Raw genomic sequence first — 24,348 nt, 5'->3', positions numbered from 1 at the left:
ATACATAAGTGTACTAATACTCTTTATGATTATGCCATAATTAATTATTAATACTTATGTAAATGTATGAACTTTAAAAAAATTTGTAAAGGTATTTATGAGTAAATTTGTTGGGACCGGGCCCTGGAAGGGAAAAAAAAAAAAAATCAGCTAATGCCTTTTTATTCCCATATATAGGGAGTAGGCGAGGCGACTTTTTTTAAAAAAAATTCTTTTAACTAATTTTATAATTAATATCTGATTTATTTCGAACTGTTTAATTTTTGTTACTGAACATTTTATCAAATCATTCTTATTACAATTGCTTTTACATTATTGGATACGGTTTAGTACTTTTCTTACAAGTATTATTACAATTCATATTTCCTTTTGTGTGTTGCAGTCTTTTTTTACTATTTTGCATTATTCCTTTACTTTTATATTATTCGACATTTCTTATTTATAATCTTATTGTTTTTTATACTAAAGTTACCTTTACAACACAATTCTATTTTTTATTATAGCTCTGACAAATATTGGAATTTGAATATTATTGAAAAAATACCCATGGAATCTTGTTTAAAGAGAGGAACTTTAACACAAGGAGGAGCAAGTACTTCTGCTGACACATCTACTCGTATGATTGGAGAAGATATGGAATTGCAAACTGTGGTTTCTTCAAAAGCTAATATTAAAGAACAAGAGTCATCTAAGAACAGACCAAAACGGAAATATCATGAAAGTTATTTAAATTATGGATTTACGTGTATTGGCAATACACATGCTCCTGATGTTTTATGTAATAAAATACTAGTAAACAGTTCGTTGGCTCCAGCTAAATTTTGTAGGCACTTCGAAACGAAACACACACTGATTACAAAGGAAAAGATATACATTTTTTTAAGAGACAATGTGACTCGCTAGAAAAATCTAAACTTCAAATGGCTACAATTGCTTCAACTGAAAATGCAACAGAGGTGTCTTTTCGCGTGAGTTACCACATTGCACTTCATGGTGAAGCTCATACAATTGGTGAGACGCTCATTAAGCCTTGTGTGAAAGACATTGTATCATGCATGTTAAACGAACAGGTTGCTAAAAAAATAGATGCAGTAAAATTATCAAATGATACTGTTTCACACCGCATCAAATATCTTTCTGCTGACATAGAAAAAGAGCTAATTCATCGACTTAGACTTTGCAGTGAATATTCATTGCAAATGGATGAATCTACGGATGTCATAGGACTCACTGTATTACGTGTTTGTTCGTTACATATTTGATAAAAGTATTGAAGAAGATTTACTCATGTGCGAATATCTACAAGAAAAAACCACCGGAGAAGATATATTCAACTGTATTAATAATTATATTACAAAACAGGAAATCGGTTGGGAGAAGTGTATTGATATTTGTACAGATGCTGCTCAAGCAATGGTAGGAAAAATGAAGGGAGTTGTAACACGTATCCTGCAAGAGTAGCTACAAGAGCCACCAAAAGTCATTGTGTTTGGCATAGACAAGCACTAGTATCAAAAAGAATTCGTACATATTTAAGAACTATTTTGGATGAAGCCGAAAAAATGATCAACTACGTAAAATCTCGACCACTTCATTCCAGATTATTTAAAATTTTGTGCGATGAAATGGGTAGTGCACATAATGCAATTTTATTACATACTGAAGTGAGATGGCTATCCAGAGGAAAAGCATTATTGAGGCTTTTTGAACTTCGTAGTGAGTTAATGGTCTTCTTGATGTCACATAATTTAGGACAAAATTTTATTGAATTAAGAAATTCTTCATGGTTGATGAGTCTTGTGTATCTGGCAGATATTTGTACAAAGTGCAATGAAATTAACTTATCATTACAAGGAAAGAATATTACAATTTTTAATACAAGAGATAAAATTGCATCTTTTGATAGGAAGTTGCAATTCTGGATTTCTACAGTTGAACAGAATAATTTTGATTGTTTTACCACCTTGCATGAATTTTTGACTGAAATAAATTCTGAAGTAAATGAAGTATCTACCGTAATTTTAGAACACATGCATGACTTGCAATCAACCCTTTTGTAATATTTTTCAAAATCCAGTGTGGTTAAATTCCTGGGTTCTGAATCCATTTACAGTGACAGCTAAGCCAGCAGGCTTCAGTGCAAGTGACTATGAAAATCTAATTGACTTAATTAGTGACTCTGATTTAAAACAAATATACAAGGAACTGCCAATAAATGATTTCTGGACAAGTGTGTCAAAACTAGCTATTTGTTTTACTTCCTTTTACAACGACATTTATGCGAGGCAGGATTTTCATATTGTGCTGCAACCAAATCAAAGTCCAGGAAAAGATTCGACGCTACACCAAATATGAGAATTTAACTTTCTAATATTGTCCCTGATATCAAAAGAATTTGTAATTCAAAGACCCAAAAACATCGGAGTCATTAAGAACTTAATTTGCAATATATGTTTTACTATTTTAATGTGTTCTGTTTTTTACTAATTAACATTTGACAATAAATGATTGTTTTTTCTTAACACTTAGATTTACTTATTTTATTTATATTTACCTAACCTACAAAACCAGCAAACAGGAGAAAAAGTCTGCATTCACTCGTAAGTACTTATAATATTATAAATTTTTGGTGATCAGAATGGGATATGTCAATGAAAATCAGCACAAATTAATTTAACAATGGTTTAATTGATGTTTAATTAATTAATTATTAATCATTAATAATTATCAATTATTAATTAAGAATAAAATAAGCTAAAATAACAATTAATTAATACATTACAAAATAACCACGGTGTTCCGTGAACATTTCAGGATTTGTGAAGTGTTCCGTCGTAGAAAAAGTTTGAGAAACCCTGCTCTATGGGAAGAGTTATACTGGAGGAAGTAGGAGAGACAAGAGATCTGGGTTTGATGATTGATAGAAACCTGAAATTTAGGGGACATATTGCAAAGGTGGTGAAGGTAACACAGAGGATTGCTGCAATAATAAGAAGGACACTGACCTGCAGAGATAAAATGGTTATTATTCCATTGTATAAGACTCTGATCAGACCACAGACAATTATTCTCAGATCAGGTCACCAGGATTTGAAGGGGATAATTTAACTGTGGAAAGGGTACAAAGGCATATAACAAAGATGGTATCGAGACTGTACAATGTTAATTATGAGGATCGGTTGAGGGAGTGTGGACTGCAGAGTTTGGTAGATAGAAGGAGGGTGATATGATTCAGACTTTTAAACTGTTGAGAGGTGGTTACAGGGTTGACACTAGGAAGTTCTTTCGCTTGGTTGAACAGCGGGAAGGAGTCATGACAAGGGGCCATCCCTGGAAGTTACGAAAGGAAACAGTGAGAAAGAGGGCGAGGAGTGGTTTATTTGCATGGAGGGTGGTTGAACCATGGAATGCATTGCCTCATGGAGTGATGAGAGCGAGAACGGTCAATGTATTTAAGGAGTGGTGTGATAGACTTTGTGTTTCCTAGGAGGGACCTCCCTAGACGAGTCTTGATAGAGTTGTTTCTTAGAAAGGACCTCCCACGATGACTCTTTTGACTCCACAGAGGCCTGAATAATAATAATAACAACATTACCCTCATCTCCCAACACTGAATATGGTCCCTCACTAATTTCTCTAAGATCTTTACAGCTACTGATGAAACACAAACTGGCTTATAGTTAGACACATCCAGTCTGCTACCACCATTATGCAATGGAAGTTAGAATTGATATCTTACCTTCCTTCCATTCCTTGGGTACCTCTCCATAGCCAGACTTTCATTGAAAAGACAGGTCAACAGAGCTGTCAGTTCATTAGCATGTTCTCTCAAAACCCTAGGTAAAATAACATCCAGTCCCACAGCTTTATTGACATCCAGGGTACTCAGTATTTGGAACACCCTCAACCTCTAAACCTCGAACCCACAATATATCTCTAGAATTAAAAACTACTTCTCCAGGATGAAATACTCCAATGAAGTGTTTATTGAACAACTCCACTATGTCCTCTGCATTAGCCACTCTATTCCCAATTTTATCCAACAATGTCATTCTTACACAATCATTTTTCCTCCTACTGGCCACATAGCTAAAAAATTCCGTAGGATTATCTTGAAGAGACTGATACTAAGATCCAGTGCCAGTCTCTTCTCACATTCTAGTTTCACCTTCCTTACCATATTAGTCACTCCCCTGACCTGAGTCATATTCTTCATGCATCTGCTCTCCACTCCTCTCCTTATATCTCTCTTCCACAACGTCTTTTTCACCTGCAGTTCCTGTTTGATGTTTTTGTCATCCACTTAACACCAAATTGTGTCCTCTTCTTCACTGATAGAATAGCTTACTATTGCTGCCAACAAACATTCCTTCACAATTTCCCACACACACACAATGATATCCTTGCCTTCCAAGGAAATGCTCCAAGTTGATATCTAAGACTATTATAATCACCTGCCTTATAATTCCACATACGTTCCCTTTTCTTTGATACTCCTGCATATCTATTCATCTTCCAAGTCAAAACCACATGGTCACCCTCTCCAACTGGGGGGAGAGATGTCATCTCAGTTATTATCAGCTCTTCTGATGCTAAGACATCTGTTCCTCAAGAATTCCAGAAATTCTATTCCCTTATTATTACATGCATCTTCCTCATCCCAACTTATTCTGCTGCAGTTAAAATCTCCCATAACAATCATTCTTCTTGCACTTGCCAAGCTTAACCACATAAACATCTCCTGCTCCCCACCCTCTGTGCTCCTTGGCTTGTAGCAACATCCCACTAAATATCCTTTCTTGCCCACCTATACCTCACACCATATGCTTTCAAAACCATTAGTGTCACTGCTTTCCAAAGCCTCCACTTTTAGAGGACATGAGTCATCACTTATCATAAGCAGTACTCCACCACTACGTTTTCCCTTTGTATCCTGCTAAAAAATGCTGTACCCTGCAACTTCTATTCCTGTTATTATATCATCTTCCGTCAACCACATCTCAGAGATCCCAATAATCTTTGGCCAGGCTGATGCAATCGACACCACTAATTCATCTCCTTTATTCCGGATACTCCTGGCATTAGTATAAACCATAAAAATTGTCACTGCTTCTATACCTATCATCCCCTAGAGACTCCACTGGACTCAGTGTTACCTGATGTCGTTCCCCTTCCCCCAAGCACCCATTCCAACAAGAGGCCACCCCTGCTACCATCCACCCTGGGAATTCTAGTTTCCCTCCATTGTACCGACTCGTTCAGAAAACAGCAATCTCTCCAGATGTCTACGTCCTTCCTCATTCAAATGCAAGCAGTCTCTCACATACAGCTCCTTTTTGTCTTCAAATGCCCGCAAGCATCCACATATTCCAATCCTCTCTTCTGACACATTCTGGCTATTATGCTATTCATTGATTATATAATGAAGCCTGTGGAGAATTCATGACTAAATAAACACACGTAAAACCACAGTAATAGGTTTCTAATACATAAATATTTCGACCTAAGCGTCTTAGGACATCGTCAGCAGTTGGGAACAATACTAGGAATAACATATAGATAAGGTGCATAAATACAATGGAATCCAAATACGTGCAGCAGTGCTTTCTAGCATAAAAAAAAATATATTAAAAAAAATTAGATTATTTAGATTACATTAAAATTAAAATATTTTACACAATTTTGTATGACAATTTCCCATACTTTAGGAATGGCAAGGACATCATTGCAGTTTAGATTGGGTCTGTGAAGTAGGGCTTCAGCACTTTCTTTATATAAACGTTCATGTTTGTATGAAGATCTGTGTAGAAGTTTGGTCTTTTCCCAGTGGATCCTATGGTTTGGGTTTTCAACTCCGTGTTGGGAGAGGAGAGATTTCTGCAGCTTGATGAGACAGATGTGGAGTTGATGTTCAGAGATGCATTTAAGAACAGATCTGCCTGTCTGCCCATAATACGACCATTTACAGGAGCATGGTACCTCGTACATGCCAGGTAGTAACAGAGGTGGGAGTTTGTCTTTAGGCAGAATTGTCAAACATGTTAAATCAAGAACTGCTACAAGTGATTATTAGTGTTTCAAAAAATTTGGGGACCAAAGCTTTTGATAAAAGTAACACTAACCTACATAAAAAATACCTCAATTTGTTAAAGTCAAAGAAAAATACCAACAAATTACCATCCGAAAAATGGGTGGTTTAACTTATCTAACCATCCTCTAACAGAAGATGAATTAAATGTTCTATCTAGAGGTCATAAGTTTGCCATTCGTCCAAAATGCTTTCCATATCTAGATTTTATACACAACATCGAAAGAAACATAGGCCACCTCTCTAGTATCGAAGCCAACAAACTTCATTTTGAAATAGCAAAAATAATTTTTGATTTCAAACCACCATCAGAATTGAAAGCTCTTACCGCCTTAAAACATAATAAAAACATAATCATCACCAGAGCCGACAAGGGAAATACCACTGTGGTTCTTGATACTCAGTCATATGACCGGAAAATGAATTTACTACTCCGAGATTGAAATACTTATACATAACTTGATTATGATCCCATAAAAAGACAGCTCAAGAAACTGAATAAGCTACTTGATGAAACAACTTCTTTAGATGAAGAAACTGTAAAAAAACTCAAGACATACCACGCGAGACCTCCTAGAATATATGGTTTACCCAAACTTCACAAGAACAACGTCCCACTCAGACCCGTCGTTGATTCTATTAGCAAATCGATGTACAAGTTATCAAAATTCTTATCTAACCTTCTCCATCCCAACATTGGCCACTCAGCCTCAATTAAAAATTCCACAGAGTTTCATGCTAAAATAAAACACTCAACTGTTGGAAAGACATGCTAATTAGCTTCGACATTGTCTCCCTCTTCACTAATATTCCCCATAAAGAAACAGTGGACCTGTTAACTCAAAAATTTTTGTCTGATATCATTGAACTATTCAAATTTACAATTGCTTCTGGTTACTTCACTTGGAAAGAAAAAAATCTACAAGCAAGAGGAGGGAACAGCTATGGGGTTTCCCTTATCACCTAACTTGGCAGACCTGTTTATAGAAGATCTTGAAGAAAAAATTTTCGCGTTTCAACCCAAACCAAAAATCTGGCTATGTTATGTCGATGAAGTCTTTGCAGTCTGGGGTCATTCCGAACAAGAGCTGCATCTGTTTCTAGATAAAATAAACCTTCAAAAGCACTTTAAATTCGAGACCCTTATCATTCAAATAGTGTCTAACTTCTGGCACAAAATGTTTATGGAGCCACTCAGTGAAAATATCAATGGTCACCCAAGCTTTTTTGTTGGCCATCCAATGAACTGGCAATTTTTGAAAATCTACGCCTTTCATTGGCCGTGGTCTTAATGATCGATTTATGAGTAGTGGTTTTAACATCCGATCTCCTAAAGTGTTCGAACAAAATAGGAGTGTTATATGATCCTTTGCTGTTTTGAACCCACCAACTGTTTTTTGCATTTTTGATACACAAGTTCTGTTTGGCATTTTTTTCCAGAAAAGGCCGATTTCATCCATATTCCAAACTTGTTCATGAGTGTAACCTCTATCTTCAATTATTTTAGTTTTTGTGGAAATGCTTTAGCAGATGTTTCATCAGATTTCCTTTATTTTTTATATTATGAAAAGCATGTCTTTTAATAAACTTAGCCAGCCAACCATTGCTTGCATGAAATTCATATTTTTTCCTCAATTGAGATGAAGTATCTGGCTGCAGTTTTATAATCTGTTCATAAAATCTCAATGCTGATTGCTTGATGGAATTTCCGTCAACTGGCATTCTTTGTTGTACATTATCTTCTATCCACATCACTAAAGATTTTTCGGCCTTTTCTACAATAATATCTCTTGTGCTTGATGATAATTTCTCACTCGATTTTGTACCAGAACATACCGCTTTTTTAATAGCCTCTTCATTTTTCTTTATAGATCTGACAGTTGATTCATGGACTCCAAACTGCTTACCCACAGCCGTCGAACCTTTCCCAGTTTGAAGACGATCTAAAATTTGAATTTTTATATCCAAGGAAACTGCTTTCCTTTTTTTTTTTTTTTTTTTGGTTATCAGCAAATGAAAGTCTGAAAACTACATATAGCTTACCATTTATTATTTCTTGGCAAAATTATTAATTTTATAACGCGATTTTTATTTCACTTAAAAAATGCAAATGCAAAAAATGCGGTAACTGTGTTGTCTACTCAAACACCAAATTCAAACTGCTAAGAACTGCTTTTTTATGTGCAGTCAGTTATGTAATTCGGGGAATTCACAATAAATGAAATTCATAAGAATTTAGAATTTTCTTGATTTTAACGAGAATGCAATTCTACAAAATTCTCAGAATTTTCTTAAATTCCAATACTGATTTTTTCCTAACTTAGACTTTAGGTTGGTCACGTAAAAGCCTGATGGCATTTCCTGCCATCCAGGCAACAAATAAATAACCGTCTAGTTAATCTTTCTATAACCATGTGTTAGGCAAGGTCCTGGTTAAAACTCATAATTATGTTTACTGGAATGAAAACGGTCATGGAAATATCCAGAATAAAATATAAAAACTGTAGTAGCGCACATGCAAAAAGCATACAACAATAAGTAGATGGTGGTTTAATTATTATTGTGGCTTAATTATTGTAGCTAAACATAGTTGAATAAAAATATGTAACTTCTCTAAATTGTATTTTGCATTCTATAAACTGCATTCTCTGTATAAATATGTAATTTTCTTTAAATAATTTTTGGAAGTTTATAAATGTAGAGTATGCTATGCACATTTTTTCAAAAATCACTGCCACCTGGTCAAGGGTTGTCCAGGTAAACTCAGCTGCTGCTCAGAAGACATGAATAACTTGTCCTCCATATAGACCTTAAAGGAATGCAGAGAACTGACCAGGGCTTCTGACCTAATGTCCAATCCTCGCATTCTCGTGGTGAACCCTGTTAGGTATCTACCTGGATACTAAACGAACGAAGAACAAGAAACCTAAATTCCAAAGAGGGATGCTCACCCAATGGGTTAAGGTAGCTACCATTGTCTGTTGGACGAGAGATTTAAGTTAATGTTCCCCAAATCTTGGAAGGTTTCTTCTTCTTCTCTTCCATCTAAGACGGGTTGAGTCTTCTCTTGAATAGGATCTTCCAGTCTTTTCTATTCCTTGCTGTCCAAAAAAGTTCCGTCTATGTTCTGCATCCTGAGATGCTCTTTACTGATTTCAGCCAGGTAATTCTTGGGCTTCCAGGTCTTCTTTTTTTCAGTTGGAAAAGTATTGATTAGGACGTTAGGAAGTCTGTCAGCGTCCATGCGTACAGTGTGGCCAAACCATCTCAGTTGTTGTTTTCTAATTTTTTCTATTATTGTTTTTTATACAATAATTCTGGTCTGACTGTGCTGTTTGTTTTCTTTTCTATCCAAACACAAATTTATTTTATTATTAATATTAATCCCCAGATCCCCATGGAGTCAAGGACTCATCGTGGGAAGTACCTTTCTCATACACACAGCTTGTCATACTGTGCTTTAAATTTATTCAAATTCTCTGCAGACACCACACTTTCAGGCAATGCATTCCAATCATTCAGAACTCTCCATGCAAAAAAAAATCTGCTTCTCACTTCCTTAGTTACACCCTCCTTATACAGAATCCAGGAATGACCTCTTGTTCTCCCCCTCAGCTCTCACCATTTTATGAAAAACCTCTTAATGTCAATCCTATAACAACCCTTTACCAACTTGTACATGTCTATCATATCACTCCTGTTCCTCCCATCCACTAGACTCAGTACACTGCATCATAACTTTTCTTCATACTCAACATTCCAGACACCAGAACTACCTTAGTCGATGACCTCTGAACTCTTTCCAATCTCTTCATCCTTTTGAAAACCATGTGATCAAACCTGTGCACAGTAGTTCATGTGGCCTTATAAAATAAAAAACAATCTCCTTACAAGTCAGTATCCTCCAGTGTGTTGTCCTCACAAATTTGGTGATGTATCCTCTAAATTTTAGATCCTTATCCACCAACATCTAAAGATATCTCATTTCCTCTGTCTCGAACATATACATCACCAACAAGTGTAAACTCTACATCCCATCTTTGTTTTCAAAATTTAAAACCTTTACATCTCGCAACATCAAACTTGCATTCCTATTCCCATGCCCATTCACTCAATCTATTCAATTCTTGTAAGGCTAAGGCCACAACATCTTCTCTACTCTTCATAGTTCATCCCAACTTTCCATCATCTGCAAATAACTGAATATCCCCATCCAAATCTTCACCAATATCATTAACATACAGGTTAAACAGCAATGACCCTAAAAAAGAACCCTGGGGTACCACTAGTGACTTTCCTCTTCCGGGATATTGCTTCCCCATACACAACTTGCTGATACCTATCAGATAGCCAGTCTCTGATCCAATGAACTTATCTAATATAAAACCCCCCATCTGCTCTAGTTGACTATCAACTTATCATGTGGTAATCTATCAAAAACTTTGCAAAATCTAAGTATACTACTGTGTATCCCTCTCCTCTGTCCAAGGAAGCTGTCACCTAGTAAGTAGATTACTAAAACATGACCTGACTTTAACAAATCCATGCTGTCCAAAGATAATACCATTGTCGTCAACCCAATTCTGTATCCTAGTTCTCACCAGCTTCTCCAACAACTTATCCCCAACACCTTAACCAACAACATCTGACACACTGATAGGCCTATAATTTGATGCTTGAGTTCTATCATCTCCCTTATGAAATGCACAATCTTGTCCGCCTTCCACTCCTTTTGGAACTCGACCCAGTGCAAGTCTCGTATCAAAAAAATATGTCAAGGCAGATGCCAACTTCCTTGCACATTCCATCAAAATACGCAATGATATATTATTTAGTCCCACAACCTTATTAACATCAAGTTTGCTCAATTCCATCCTCTTGCTCACTTACTGTCAGTCTCTTCTCCCCATTATCAACTGCTCTAAAACTCTCCATGATGTCACATTCACAAGAACTTATGAACTGCTCATTAAGTATCTCCACTATATCTTCCATAGCAGCTGTCCTTATACCATTTTCTGAAATCGCTGTCATCCTTCCATAATCATTCTTTTTTTTTGCTGGCTACATATCGAAAGAACTCCCTAGGATTCTTTTTGGCTTCATTAGCTAACTGCTGCTCATACTTCAATTTTTCTACCCTTACCAACCAAGTCACCCTCCTTGTCTTGTCTTTGTAATCCCTCATGGAATTGATTATTACCACTTCTCTTATCTTCTTCTTCAACCATTTTCTGCCCACTGCTGTATGAAAGCCTCCTCCAGTGCCTTCCACCTTTCTCTGTTCTTGGCAATGGCTGACCAATTTTTCCCAACAAAATTTGACAATTCATGTGAGGCAAGCCTAGTTGGTACAGAGGTTAGAGCTGTTAACAAGTTTTAATGATAGCATGTTGTTGGGAAGGGGAGGATGATGGCATGGCAAAGTTTGTGTATGTAAGTATCTACCCATGTGAGGTTTTCTAAACCAAGAAAGAAAGAGTACCTTCCAGATTTAATTACTGTGTCTAGAAAAGAAAGACTAGTGCTATTATATTTTTCTACAGGAACTTTCTGCTGACATGGTTGGCCAAATGGTTAGCATAGTCACTCTCCAATCAATAGGAAGAGGGTTTGAATCCCACCATGGGTAGGGATGTTTGTGGATGTCTTTAGGTGGAAGATGAATTTCAACGTCTGGCGTGAGACCATGACTCTGCCTATTAGAGGCCAGAAGTGGTTTGAAAAGGTTCCATGTTTGATCTGTGGAGAAGGGTTTCCAGATCTGGTAAAAATCAATAAATAAATAAAAATACCAAAAAATATATAAAATCAATAAAAATAAGGAAAAAAAAAATTTAATCCACTTATGATATGAATGTATTATAGGTTCGCAAATAAACCTTTTGTGGGTAGGAGCCACATAAAAAACTGGAATCTGGAGTGATGGCTGTTGAGGTAAAGTCTCAGTGTCTGAGCCATGTGGCCACATCACCAATGCATCTTAGTCAGATAGGTTTGAGAACAGCAGTATGAAGCACATGTCTGCACAGTTAGCCTAGTGGCTTCGTGCTTCGCAGCCATATGCCTGGGGAAGGAGTGTCCTAGGTTCGATTCCCGTCGACAACATGAGGAGCTTAAGGATCTTCCTCAGCCATAGCCAAGTTAGCCGGTCTTGGGCATGGACAGCAGGATTTTTTCTGCCAGTTTACCTGGGATTTTTCATCCTGCAAGCAGGCAAACCAACCCCGTGAACACACAGGGATACAGTCAGGAATACTTTGAGGCATAGGGCTGACCATCTTATCCTCGTATTTCGGTTATGAAATCCAAGCATGCTTGGAAAGTTGTGGATCTTTTAAGCCTGTTAAAGCCATTGGGATAGATGGGGAGTATGAAGCACATGGTTTCCAAAATGCTTCTTACAGAAATTTTGGTTATAGGAGGAAGGAGGAGAGAGCTCATGTTTGTACCCTCAATCTGTTTACATGTGGTATCCTTGCAAGTGAAGTAACCAGTACAGATGACAAAACTGAAGAGATCAGGGTGATAGCAGGTTGGGGGGAAGGGGACATTTTAAGTAAAGTATCAGAAATGGGGGATATTGGTAAATAAACAAGTGATATCAAAACTAAACCATTATTATTTAAAACGAAATATTTAAACATATTTAAATATTATTTAAAACTGTATGCTTTGGATACCCTCCATAGAATCAAATGAGGAAAAATTTCAATGCTTAATCATAGTATAATAATTTTTCCTTATTTGATTCTAAGCACAGACAGTTTGAAATAATATTTAAATAATTTTAAATATTTAAATCTAAATAAATTTGATTGTTTCAACTTCCAAGATATAAGCATTAATTTTTAGACCTCCTGCCCAACAAGTCAAGGCTCCCCAGCATCAATAGAGGGGCCACTTTTTTCAGGCTTCTAGTCTCACATCTGCCACTTAACGTCTACCTTTTCTCCCAAATTCTATATTCTGAAGTTTTTTTCAATTGTTTACAAAACATTCTGCTGACTTCATGATATTTATCTTCATATTCTAAGTTTTATCATTTTGCAAATATTACATTTAACTTTTTTGCATTTTTCTCTGGATCCTCTCAGATTGTACTGCCTTACTTCACAGGAAGTTGCAATATTCTTCTTTTACAGAACTGCATCTTTAATTTATTATATCTACGAGGGTGGTCTGAAACGTTCTCAGCCTCGATCATAGATGGCAACACTATAGGCACTTTTTTTTTACTTATTTATTTTTTTTTTTTTGTAAATTGGTACATCTATCATAAGCATCCATGTGAAATTGCAAGTCATTCTATCAAGTAGTTTGTTTTATACAGCTGTCTGAAGCTAAAGTGTTGTCTGTATTCCTTGAAATGGATAAAATTGAGTATCGTGCGGTTATAAGTTTCTTTGTAAAAGAAGATTTAACGCCAAAAGAAATTCATTTGAAGTTCATAAAAGTTTATGGGCATTCTTCTCCTTCGTTTTTGACACTTAAGAAATGGGCTGCGAAGTTTAAACGTGGCTGTACAAGCCTTGAAGATGATCCATGTGAAGGATGTCCAAAAAGGTGTAACACCAGAAATCATTAATCAAGTGCACGATATGGTATTGGATGACCAGCGAGTCAAAGTACATGAAATTGCTGAGACTATAGGCATTTCAAAAGAACATGTAGGATATATTTTGCATGAAGAATTGAAAATGAAAAAGCTTTGCGCAAGATGGGAGAGCTTGCTCACAGCAGATCAAAAATGCACTCGCATGAAAATCTCTGAACAGTGCTTGGAGCGTTTTAACAAGAATAAAACTGATTTTGTGCATCGATTTATGACTATGGATGAGACTTGGATTCACCATTACACACCAGAATCCAAACAGCAGTCAAAACAATGGACAGAAGCCAGTTGTTCAGTGCCAAAGAAGACAAAGTCGATTCCATCAGCAGGAAAGGTCATGACATTGGTGTTTTGGGATGCTAAAGGCATTTTGTTTATTAATTATCTTGAAAAGAGTAAAACAATAACCGGGGAATATTATTCCGATCTTTTAACCAGACTAGACGAAAAAATTTGTGAGAAAATACCGTTTGCAGAAGAAAAAATCATCTTTCATCAGGACAATGCACCTGCCCACAAAGGTGTTTTGGCAATGGGAAAATTAAGGGATCTGCACTATGAATTGTTGGAACATCCACCCTATTCCCCAGATTTGACTCCCTCTGACTTCTATCTCTTCCCAAAAGTAAACCTCTTCCTCGCTGGTCAGCGTTTTTCTTCTAATCAAGAGGTTATTGCAGCTGTAGAGGGGTATTTTGCAGATCTTACTGAGAACTACAGGGATTAGATAATGGTGCTGGAGTTTCACTGGAATAAATGTATCAGGGAGATTATGTTGAAATTATAAATTCATTTTTTCATTGTCAGGCAGAGAACGTTTCAGACCACCCTCGTAATATCCATATACCACCCTCATATGTTCTGCTTTTCCTTTGTCAACCACATTTTCTCTTAGATCGATCAATGTTTTCTTCAGATTTGACCACTTAGTTTATGGTTTAACTTTTCTCTAACAATATAAGGTCTGTTCAAAAATATCAGGAACATAATTCATTTAAAATATATGACTTATGGGCTTATGAGCTATGGCAACATATCTCCTTAAATATTCTCCTTCCCTCAGTATATACTGTTTCTAGCATGGAATAGCTTTGAGATGCTCTATTGTATTCTGTTTCATTTCATTTGCATCTTGAAACCTTCACCCTTTAAATAGATCATGAATAAAAAGGTTTGACACACACTTTGCAGCAATCCTCTGCATTTCCAAATCTTTCAGAATTTGGTAGCAGGATCCAACTGAAATTCCTGTTGCACAGGACAGCTCTCAAATTCAGTGATCATTGATGATCTTTTCATGTACACAAGCCACTAAATCATGGGTGCACGATGTTAATGATTGCAAATGCATGACAATATATGCACTCATATATTGTCATGAGCTAACCCTTTCGACAACACTGAGATTTCTCCATTAGAAAAAGGACAGCCTGAAATGTCAGGCTGTCCTTTTAATAACAGTTCTTGAAATGTCCGTCTGAGCACTAAGCGGAAAATTCTTCTTACTTAAAAATGATTAAATATTTTGAATATGATGTTGTTTAACAGTCATAAGAATCTTCTGTTGAATCTGGAGATATTCTATAAACAATATTGTATTCTTCAACAAATACAGCATTAGTTAATTCAGCATAAACAGAAGCAATACAGTGATTAACAAAAAACAGCTTTTTTTTGCTACATGAATATGACTGATTAACAAGGAAAAGCTTGCATGGCAATGTGATGTGCTCAAGGAGAATGAAAAATCTCTGATTTTACAAGTTGGGAAGAGCAGATGGGTCATTCTGCTCAGATTCATCTACAAGAACATGGAGAATATATTTTACTCTATTATTTTCTGGAATGATTATATAACAAAAGTTGGAAAGCTCGCATTCACAGTCTGAACTTCAACAAAAATGATTGCCTTAAACTTTCACAATTTTGGGAAGTAATCCTAAGTAACACGCCTCATTCCTATGAATTTTGATTTCATTAACATTTAAATGTGGGGGAGAACCTCAAACAACTAAAACAGAAATGAGGAAATATTGAAATTTTTTTTTATGGCACAGGTTTTTTTTTTATCACATACATGAGAGATTGAGAGACCTATAAGCACAGTGTTGTATTTGGGGTCCAGATGAGAACTAAGATAAAAGTTTATTGATGTTTTTGTGAAGAACTGCAGGTCGTAGTTGTCTGGAATGCTTTATGAAGAAGGCTGTTCTAGAGGACAGAGTTTGATGGAATAAAAGAGGAAGAGGAGAAGCAGATTCAGTGTGTTCGGAGTTTCACTGTAAAGGGATGCTGAGCAGCTGCTGCTCTTATATTACTGGGTGCAACAGAAAGTTGAGGAATGGTGGTTACAATTCACTGGAGCAATGACCATGGAAGTACTTGTAGAATAGACACAGTGCTGAAACACTGCATCTGTGAGATGGAAACTGAAGTGAATCTGTAAGAGGGATCATCGATAAGCCCAAGTGCTGAACTCTTGACAGCATCAAGGATTTCAAGGAAAGTTTTAGGTGCACCACCCAAAACATGTGAGCAGTATCCTAAGCATGGGCAGATTTGGGTGTATATAACTGAGAGTAGATCGAGTGTAAAATAGGCTCTTGAATGAAAGAGAATGGCTAGTTTTTTGGATGCTGAGGAGACTATTGATGTGATTTGTTTATTCCCAGAGAGACTGGTCCAGTAAACATTAGTCCAAGTAGAAAACAGTTTTAATAAACAAGAATAAACAGTTTTGCTTACTATACCTATTCTTTTGGAAGATAAATGAAGATGTCCATGCATAGTGATAAATATTCCCGACCCAAGAGACACCATATTGCAAATGCAAGAAAAACAAGCTTTATTATAACACTATATGCAGTATTTTTACATGCCAATTAGAGTTATGTACTATATATGGCAACAATTAGAGTACATTGAAGATATCTGAAATGAAAATGAGACAACTCTGCATAATGATAAACTTGCATCCAACAAATATTATACATAATCATTAAGACGATACTACTTTTATAATCAGAATTTAATCAAAAACATTCCAGCTAAAATGCTGTATATATTCAAAGCCTTGTAAAAATGCACCCACTTAATGAGAAAGGACATAACAGCGAGTTCCCTCCTAAAGGGAAACACAAGATATGACACAGCCTAGAGTGAATGTGTTAAAGCAAAAAAAAAAAAAAAAAAAAAATCAACAAGACACTGATATTTTCTATTATATTTCATTTTAAAAAAAATGTTGGCCATGACCCACTAAACTGATTTCACGGCCCATTAACAGATCATGACCTGCAATTTTTAAAGCACTACTCTAAGTGATGTGTATTTTCCCTTCAGCCTTAGCTGGTGGGGGATAGCAATATGCTACTATACCAGGAAGATGATTATGAAACAAGGTTGTTTCCTGTTGCATTTCTTTCCATACCATAAGTATTCATGAATTGTAGTCGTGCGTATTCACGGGACAAGTTTGCCTGTTTTGAGGGATGAAAAACCCTCCACCTCTATATGAGACTGGTTAACTCACCTGTAGTCAAAAAGACCTGATAAAGGTTCCTCATGTCATGGACAGGAATCAAACTGACCAAAGGGCTTCATCTATACTGACTGAGCTATGAAGGCTCCCAAAGTGACACAGTGAAAAGAAAGCAAAAAAAAAAAAAAAAAAAAAAAAAAAAAAAAAAAAAAAAAGCTCCTCTATTTCATAAAAATCTAATATCTGGAAATCCAATCTTATCACCAAAAATGCCAAAATTTGTCTGTACAAAACAGTCAATCAAGCATTATTTATATATGGTTCCCAGACATGGAATATTATGAGCAGTTAATATGAACAAGCACCTCCATAGCACAATTGGAAGGACAATGGTACATTGAACCCTTCAATTGGAAAAGGCCTGAGTTTGATTCTCGTCATGACAAGATGAATCTGCATACAGGTTTTTTCCAATTGAAGGTGAGTTTGCCAATCTCATACAGAGGTAGGAGGGCTTTTTCTCCCAGAAACTCAGATTTTTCATCCTGCATATAGACTAACTGGCCTTAAGAACATAAGCAATTTAAAGAAAAAAAAAAATACTAGTGGTAGTGGGAAGTAGATGCCATTGGTGTAGGTGATGATGGCAGTGGGGGTTTGCTGTAGTTGGTGGATTAAGTGGTAGAGAGAGTTGTAGAATAGGTGCCTTCCCTCAATGGGTGTTTGGACTCCTTGGAGGTGTTATGTAATAATAATTTGGGTCAACATGCCTTCAATCAATACTGGGATACACATGGTAAAATATCATTCCTAATATTGTCTTCTTGAAGAAAGCCAGCAAAGATCCCTAATAGAAACAATTCAGAAAAGTCAGCTGAGATGGCTGGAATATCAACTTAGACATCCACTTTCACTTATGTTCAATGCTCTTGCTTTCTACAGATCAACTAAAGGACACAGAGGAAGATGAAGAAAACAGTTTTAGCAATGAAGACGAAGATGAGACTCATGAACTATCTGACATTTACAACTTGGCACAAAACAGACCAATCTCCATGAGTTGTTATATGAATAATCTCGTATATACTTATCTATTCATATATGAATAAATGATTCTGACAAAAAATAATAATAATAATCATATACCACCTCAATAACAGACAACTAGAATGCATGATGTTCATCGCAATTCTGTTCATGAATAAAAACTGCACTCACATAAAAATTATTGTTAAACAGTTTCAAGTTATCAACATCATATATAAAAAATATATTATATGAAATAAAAATGAATCTGTGTACAGAGGATACAGAAAACAAAATAAATGTAAAGGGAGGGGGAGGGAATCGCTAATCTAAAATATTTCACTAAAATTTAATACTAACCTGATGAGCATCACAGGAAGGTATTATATATGCCTGAATTGGTTCACTAATATAATTAGAATTCTTCATTAATGCTCTCAATTGTTTCAACAAGGCAGTAGTATTTTTACATGCCATTGTTACAGCTCTGAAGGTTTGCTTCAAAAATAATTTATTGGCAGAATATTTATTAACAATAACTTTATGAATTGCTAGACTTACAAAATTAACAAATATCATCAGTAATTTTTATGGCTAATACATTCACCAGTTTCATCCAAAGAAGCCAATAAATAATCCAGTAATTCCAACTGTATTATCATAACTGCCTGAATAATACAAATTTCTGTAAAGGGGAAAAAAAAAAAAAAAAAAAAAAATTAGATGGAGAAAAATATATCTAAAACATGTATACACAATAAAATTACATAAAACTGGATCAGTCTGCTAATCAACTTTCTTATACAGAGTTGGGAACTCTGCAATTAAAGAGGAGGTAACATGTAGTGCATAAATAGCTGAATACAGTATAAATACTACAATAAATGTGCTACTAGCTTTCTGAGCAATTCATCAATTTCAAATGTAATCTTAATGAGAAATGTTTCCCTTTTTGAAGTATTATTGAAGAGCTTGTAATAAAAACCTCCCTTCATCAATTAACTAAAAATCCATAAAACTACGTGAAAGTGATGATTGAAAATATGTGCAAGAATACATATGAATAGTTTATCCCGAAGTTCCCAGTGGATTACTAATTATTCAAGTAAGAATACTGATCTTTTTCTAACATACAAGACTACTTTCTTTCTATTTGTAGAACATTAGTTGAGGCAGTCCTTCAAGGCAAGGACTCTGAAACAGAAGCTGGAGAACTATGAGCTTTTGCAAAATGAATTGTGGGATAGAAGTGGGTAACGTTGAATATTATTATTATCTGAGACCTCCAGGAAGTCAAGGACTCATCGAGGATGAGGGAGGGGACAATACATCACCCACACCACTTGTCATACCTTCTTCTAAAGTCACATTAGTACTAGATGCATTCACCATCTCAACAGGTAAACTAATAATAAATGTTCCATTCACTCACTGCTCTATATGAGAAAAATCTAGCTCTCGCCCCTTTCTTTACCACACACAACATTAGTTCCCATGGATGCCACAGCGTTTCCTCCCCACCTTCCATATAACGAAAATTTTCATTAGTCGATATCCTATAACACCCTTTTAGAAGTTCATAGAACTCTATTATGACCACTTTTTCTCCTGTTTATGAAGTCTGGAGTCCACATATTCTCCATCTGTCATCATAATCCACAATCTTGATATCATATTTGTTACTACTCTCTACACCCTTTCCACAGCTTCTTTATCCCATCCAAACCCAGGAGACTTGTATGTACAATTGTATCTGTACATAGTAGTCTGGATGTGGCCACATCAAGGCCTTGTAAAGAGGCAAAATGACTTTTGGTACATGAGTAGTGTACACTAGTTCTTGTTAGGTCACATTTGGATCTGGAAATGCTTTCTATGTTGAATGGACATATTTTCAGGATTTGAAAAGAATGAGTCTTCAAGAGATTATGACGATTTCCATCATGTGGCCTATGGTTATGAGTCCTGCAAAGTAAGTATGCACCATTATTGCTGTAAGCTATTATGCATTATCCAGGGTGCATAATGAGGAGGCAGTCTACTTTACACCAATGAAAGATGCAATATAAATTATTATTATGTATCTCCATGGAGTCAGAAGACTCATTGTGGAAGATACATTACTCACACACTAGCCATTGTAAAAATAATCATAATTTATAATTCTGAATCTTTTTACAATTATTTCTCTATTTTAGTATATTATTAGTTTTCGTTTTGTAACACTTATTAACACTTGTGATGTGCCCATTATTGATATATTATTGTAAAAATGAAATGTAAAGCATTTGAAATTGATGTACTTACTAGATTCTGATAGTTTGTAATAATTTTAATCTTTTTTATTGTAATATAAAATTGTTAAGCGTTGCGATATTTGTTTTGTTTTGTGAAGACATTCTGTTTACGCTAACGAAGACAACATGTCAGCCATTATAGGTAACTTCTTGTTTGCCATTTAATGGAGTGCACATGCTCACCAAGGAGTTTGATGGGTCATTGACAGCTAACAAAGAGGGCATTCAGTATCCGTGGAACGGAGTTAAACAAGTAGAGAGAGAGAATGGAAATTTGAGAACGGCAACCAGAGAATTGTTCTTAGGAAGTTTACGTTTTACATGACAATATTTACAGAAGATTCCGAAAAGGAATCGTAGCACTGTGAATCTTTAAACTGGAAGAGCTAAGACTGTCAACAAGTGTTTAGTAAATAAAAGAAGATATCTGGAGTTGGCATTCCAATTCAATGTTTGAGGAAATGTTTAATGAAAAGTTTCATCTTCTGTCTTAAGGATGCCAGATCTATTTGTTATTCTACTGGAAAAAGCATCAGAATTAGTAAAATCTGAAACTGTAAAGTGGCTTAACATAAAGAGTTCTATTTACATATGTTGTTCATGAAGTAGTAGAAGAAATTTCTTTCTCTGGTACAAAAATTGGTCATTTGTGTGTCATATTGATATTGTGAGAGATAAGAATATTTGTACTCAAGTGAGACAGGAGGAATAATATTGTATGCTACATAAGGGAGATAAAAAAAGGATCCCATGGAAAATAAGTAAATTTTATGTGTTTGGAAAAGGGTCTAACAAGAAAACTGACTCTGATAAACATTTTGTAGTGTAAACAAAGTGTTTAGTCTGGAAGACCTGATTAAGTATATGCTTATGTGTTTATGTCAAAAAACGTTTAATTTTCTTGACCAAAAAACTCTGGAAAGACTTTTAATGGGATTATATTGATCAAGTGCATATAATAAACAACTATGTTATACCAACTAGTTTCACCAACTAAGGCTGGTGGCATCTTCAGGGTACATAACTGATGAAAAGCACTAAAAAGTAAAAAACTGTTACAAACTATAATCAACCGATTCCAATTATATTAAACAAAGAACAGAGCGCATACAATACATGCATAGAGCGTGCATGATATCACTTGTTGTTATTTAGGAACGTTCTAAATGGTCTAAGGAAATTTCTTTGAATTTAACTGAAGATGTTCCAGAATCTGAGTCCAAGGTACAATCACATGATTTAGGAAAAATAGAGGAACTAAAAACATTTCTTAGTGAAGAAATAGAAAGACAGCAGAGACCAATTGTAAAAGGACAGGAACTTCTGTTTAAGATGATATCTGATTTAACAAACAATATCCAAGAATCCTACAGATAATCAATCTTTCTCTTGCAAATCTACTGGTCTTGACAGAAATAAAACATCTCAAAAGAGATATGGTCTAATTAGATGCAGTGGAACCTGATCACTTTGCTAAAGACTGTTGTTTTAGGGATAATCTTTCTTTGTTTTCAATGTAAGAAATCTGAAAATATAGAAAAAAATTGGAAATAATTATTATTCCAATATCATATTAGCAAGAACAGAAATGTCAAACTACTCATTAGACATGAGTTCAACTAAAGGCAGCTCAAACCCTGAAAGAGAGTTTTGATGTAGTATTAGCTCCTTATGCTAATGGAGATAGTCCTCTGACAGTTCCACAAGGATTTATTGAAAATGTGCCTTGTGAAATCTTATTTGACACAGGTGCACATATTTCACTCATTTCTTATAGTTTGTTTAACAAAATTAAAACTAATTCCAAATGATATATCAGTTTTAAGTTATCCAATTAAGCTGAAGGGTATATTTGAATCAGAAATTTCAGCTGATAAGCAGATAAATGCTTTTATTTCAATTCCTTGTTTTCCTTTGAAAGTTTGTCATCCATTAATAGTTCATCCAGAATACTTGGAATTGATTTTCTGAAATGTCATGCAGTGTTCTTGTGTGGATCATAGAATACTGTTTGGACAGGATCAAGTGACAAAGGAAAATTAGAGCAGTGTCCTGAAATTTTTAAACATGCTGATGATAATGATCAAGTATTTAATATTGAGGCTCTAAAGAAAGATGAGAGGGAAAACATTGAGGAAATAAAGAGAACCTAGTGTAGAATTCAATGAAATCAGAAAACACTAATGAAGAAAGGAATAGAATTCTGAAATTCTTTAAATCTGCCTTTAAATTTTTTTCTGGTGTTTTCACAGAGAATATTGTTTGAACATCTTGCACTAATGCAGTAGAACACTCAGTGTAGATTTGTACTCAATCTCCTATTTACATTAAGCAATATCAAACTCCATTGAAATATATGGAATGTTTTCAGAAACTACTGAAGGAATATGAAAAGGAAGGAATAATTGAGAAGTTAAATTCTCAGTGGAATAGCCCATTAATCTTAACTGAAAAACCAAATGGAGGTCTAAGGTTTGTCTTAGACTTGAGAGCCATCACTAAGGTTACAAAAGCCTATTGATTTCCCTCTGAGTAAGACTGCGGAATTATTATTCTGTTTGAAAGGAGCACAATATTTTACAAAACTGGATTTAAATTCTGGCTACTTTCAGATCCCTTTTAAGAAAGAAGATAGAAAATACTTTGCATTTACTACTAAATGACAAAAATATCAGCTATGTAGATTACCACAAGGTGTAAGAAATTGTGCCATGTTATTCCAGTCTTTAATGAATTCTGTCTTAACAGGTATGTTGGGAAAGGGAGTCATCTATTTTTAGGTTGATCTAATTTATTCAAAGGATCTAGACAGCCATTGTAAAAATCCTGTGGAATGTTTTAAAGAGATTAGATGAAGCAAATCTATCTTTAGCGTGCCTCTAAATGCCAATTTGTCTTAAAAGAAGTTGAGTATTTGGATCATAAAATCAGCAACATAAAATTATACCAACTCAGTCAAATGTATAAGGCATATTATCAGCTAAACCTCCAAAAACAATTATGCAAGTTTGTAGATTCATTGGCATGTTAAATTACTATTGAAAATTTATTCCTAATTATTCACAGCTATTGAGACCCATAGTGCTGTACTTGACAAGGAAAGTGTCAGTTCAACTGGGGTAAAGCCCAACATGAAACATTTAACAACCTAAACTGGCATTAACTTAAGCTCCAGTTCTCATTTATCCTAAATGTGGTGAAATTTTTTTTTATCTTCCTGCTGATGCTTCGACTGCATTGCCACTGTATTAGAACAGAAAGGAAAAGACTTTAAGCCAGCAGCTTTTATTAATAGGAAATTATCAGGTCCAGAATTGAATTATTCAACCTTAGAAATGGAAGCACTACTACCAATAATTTTTCCCTTGAAAAAATTTAGATACATGTTGTTAGGACAACCAATTAAAATAAGATCTGATCACCAGCCTTCTGTCATTCCAAAGTGCTATGAAGAATAAAAATCTAAGTATAATTAGGTGTGCACCGGAACTGCAGGAATATAATACTGATATGGCTTATATTCCAGGAAAAATAAATATAGTAGCTGATTACCTATCTAGATCTCTAGGATCTGATTATGATAACTCATCTAGGGATAACCATTTGAAACAAGGTGAAGAGGACTCCATTATTCATGTTATTCATAAGATGAATAAGGAACATAGTTCACAAATTTGGGAAAAGGATGGGATTGTTGAAGCTCAAAAAAAAAAAAAAAAAAAACAGTACTTTTTTTTATGAAGCAGTACTCCTGATGGGGTGAAACTCAATTACCTAGATACGTTTTTCAACCTAGAAACCTTAGATAAAGATGGATTACTCCTATCTATAAAAATGGAAG

At 35.2% G+C, this 24,348-nt stretch overlaps 1 protein-coding gene across 2 annotated transcripts in view; it reads right to left on the bottom strand.

Moving 5' to 3' along the window:
* Positions 1–24,348, bottom strand: part of LOC150102909 (xaa-Pro aminopeptidase 1-like) — a 416,385-nt gene that overhangs the window by 371,444 nt on the left and 20,593 nt on the right. For both annotated transcript variants that reach the window (XM_090398386.1, XM_090398385.1), the window contains exon 2: positions 18,571–18,895. In XM_090398386.1, the coding sequence (XP_090254512.1) occupies positions 18,571–18,789 (219 nt within the window). In that variant the 5' untranslated portion in view covers positions 18,790–18,895. The remainder of the gene's footprint in view (positions 1–18,570; positions 18,896–24,348) is intronic.

The sequence above is a fragment of the Typopeltis vanoorti genome, chromosome 9, assembly GCF_054136105.1.
Source record: "Typopeltis vanoorti isolate ZY-2024b chromosome 9, IOZ_Tvanoo_1.0, whole genome shotgun sequence".
In the NCBI taxonomy this organism is placed as follows: Eukaryota; Metazoa; Arthropoda; class Arachnida; order Uropygi; family Thelyphonidae; genus Typopeltis; species Typopeltis vanoorti.
The sequence above is the reverse complement of the archived record's forward strand: the minus strand, read 5'-3'. Positions and strand labels throughout refer to the sequence as shown.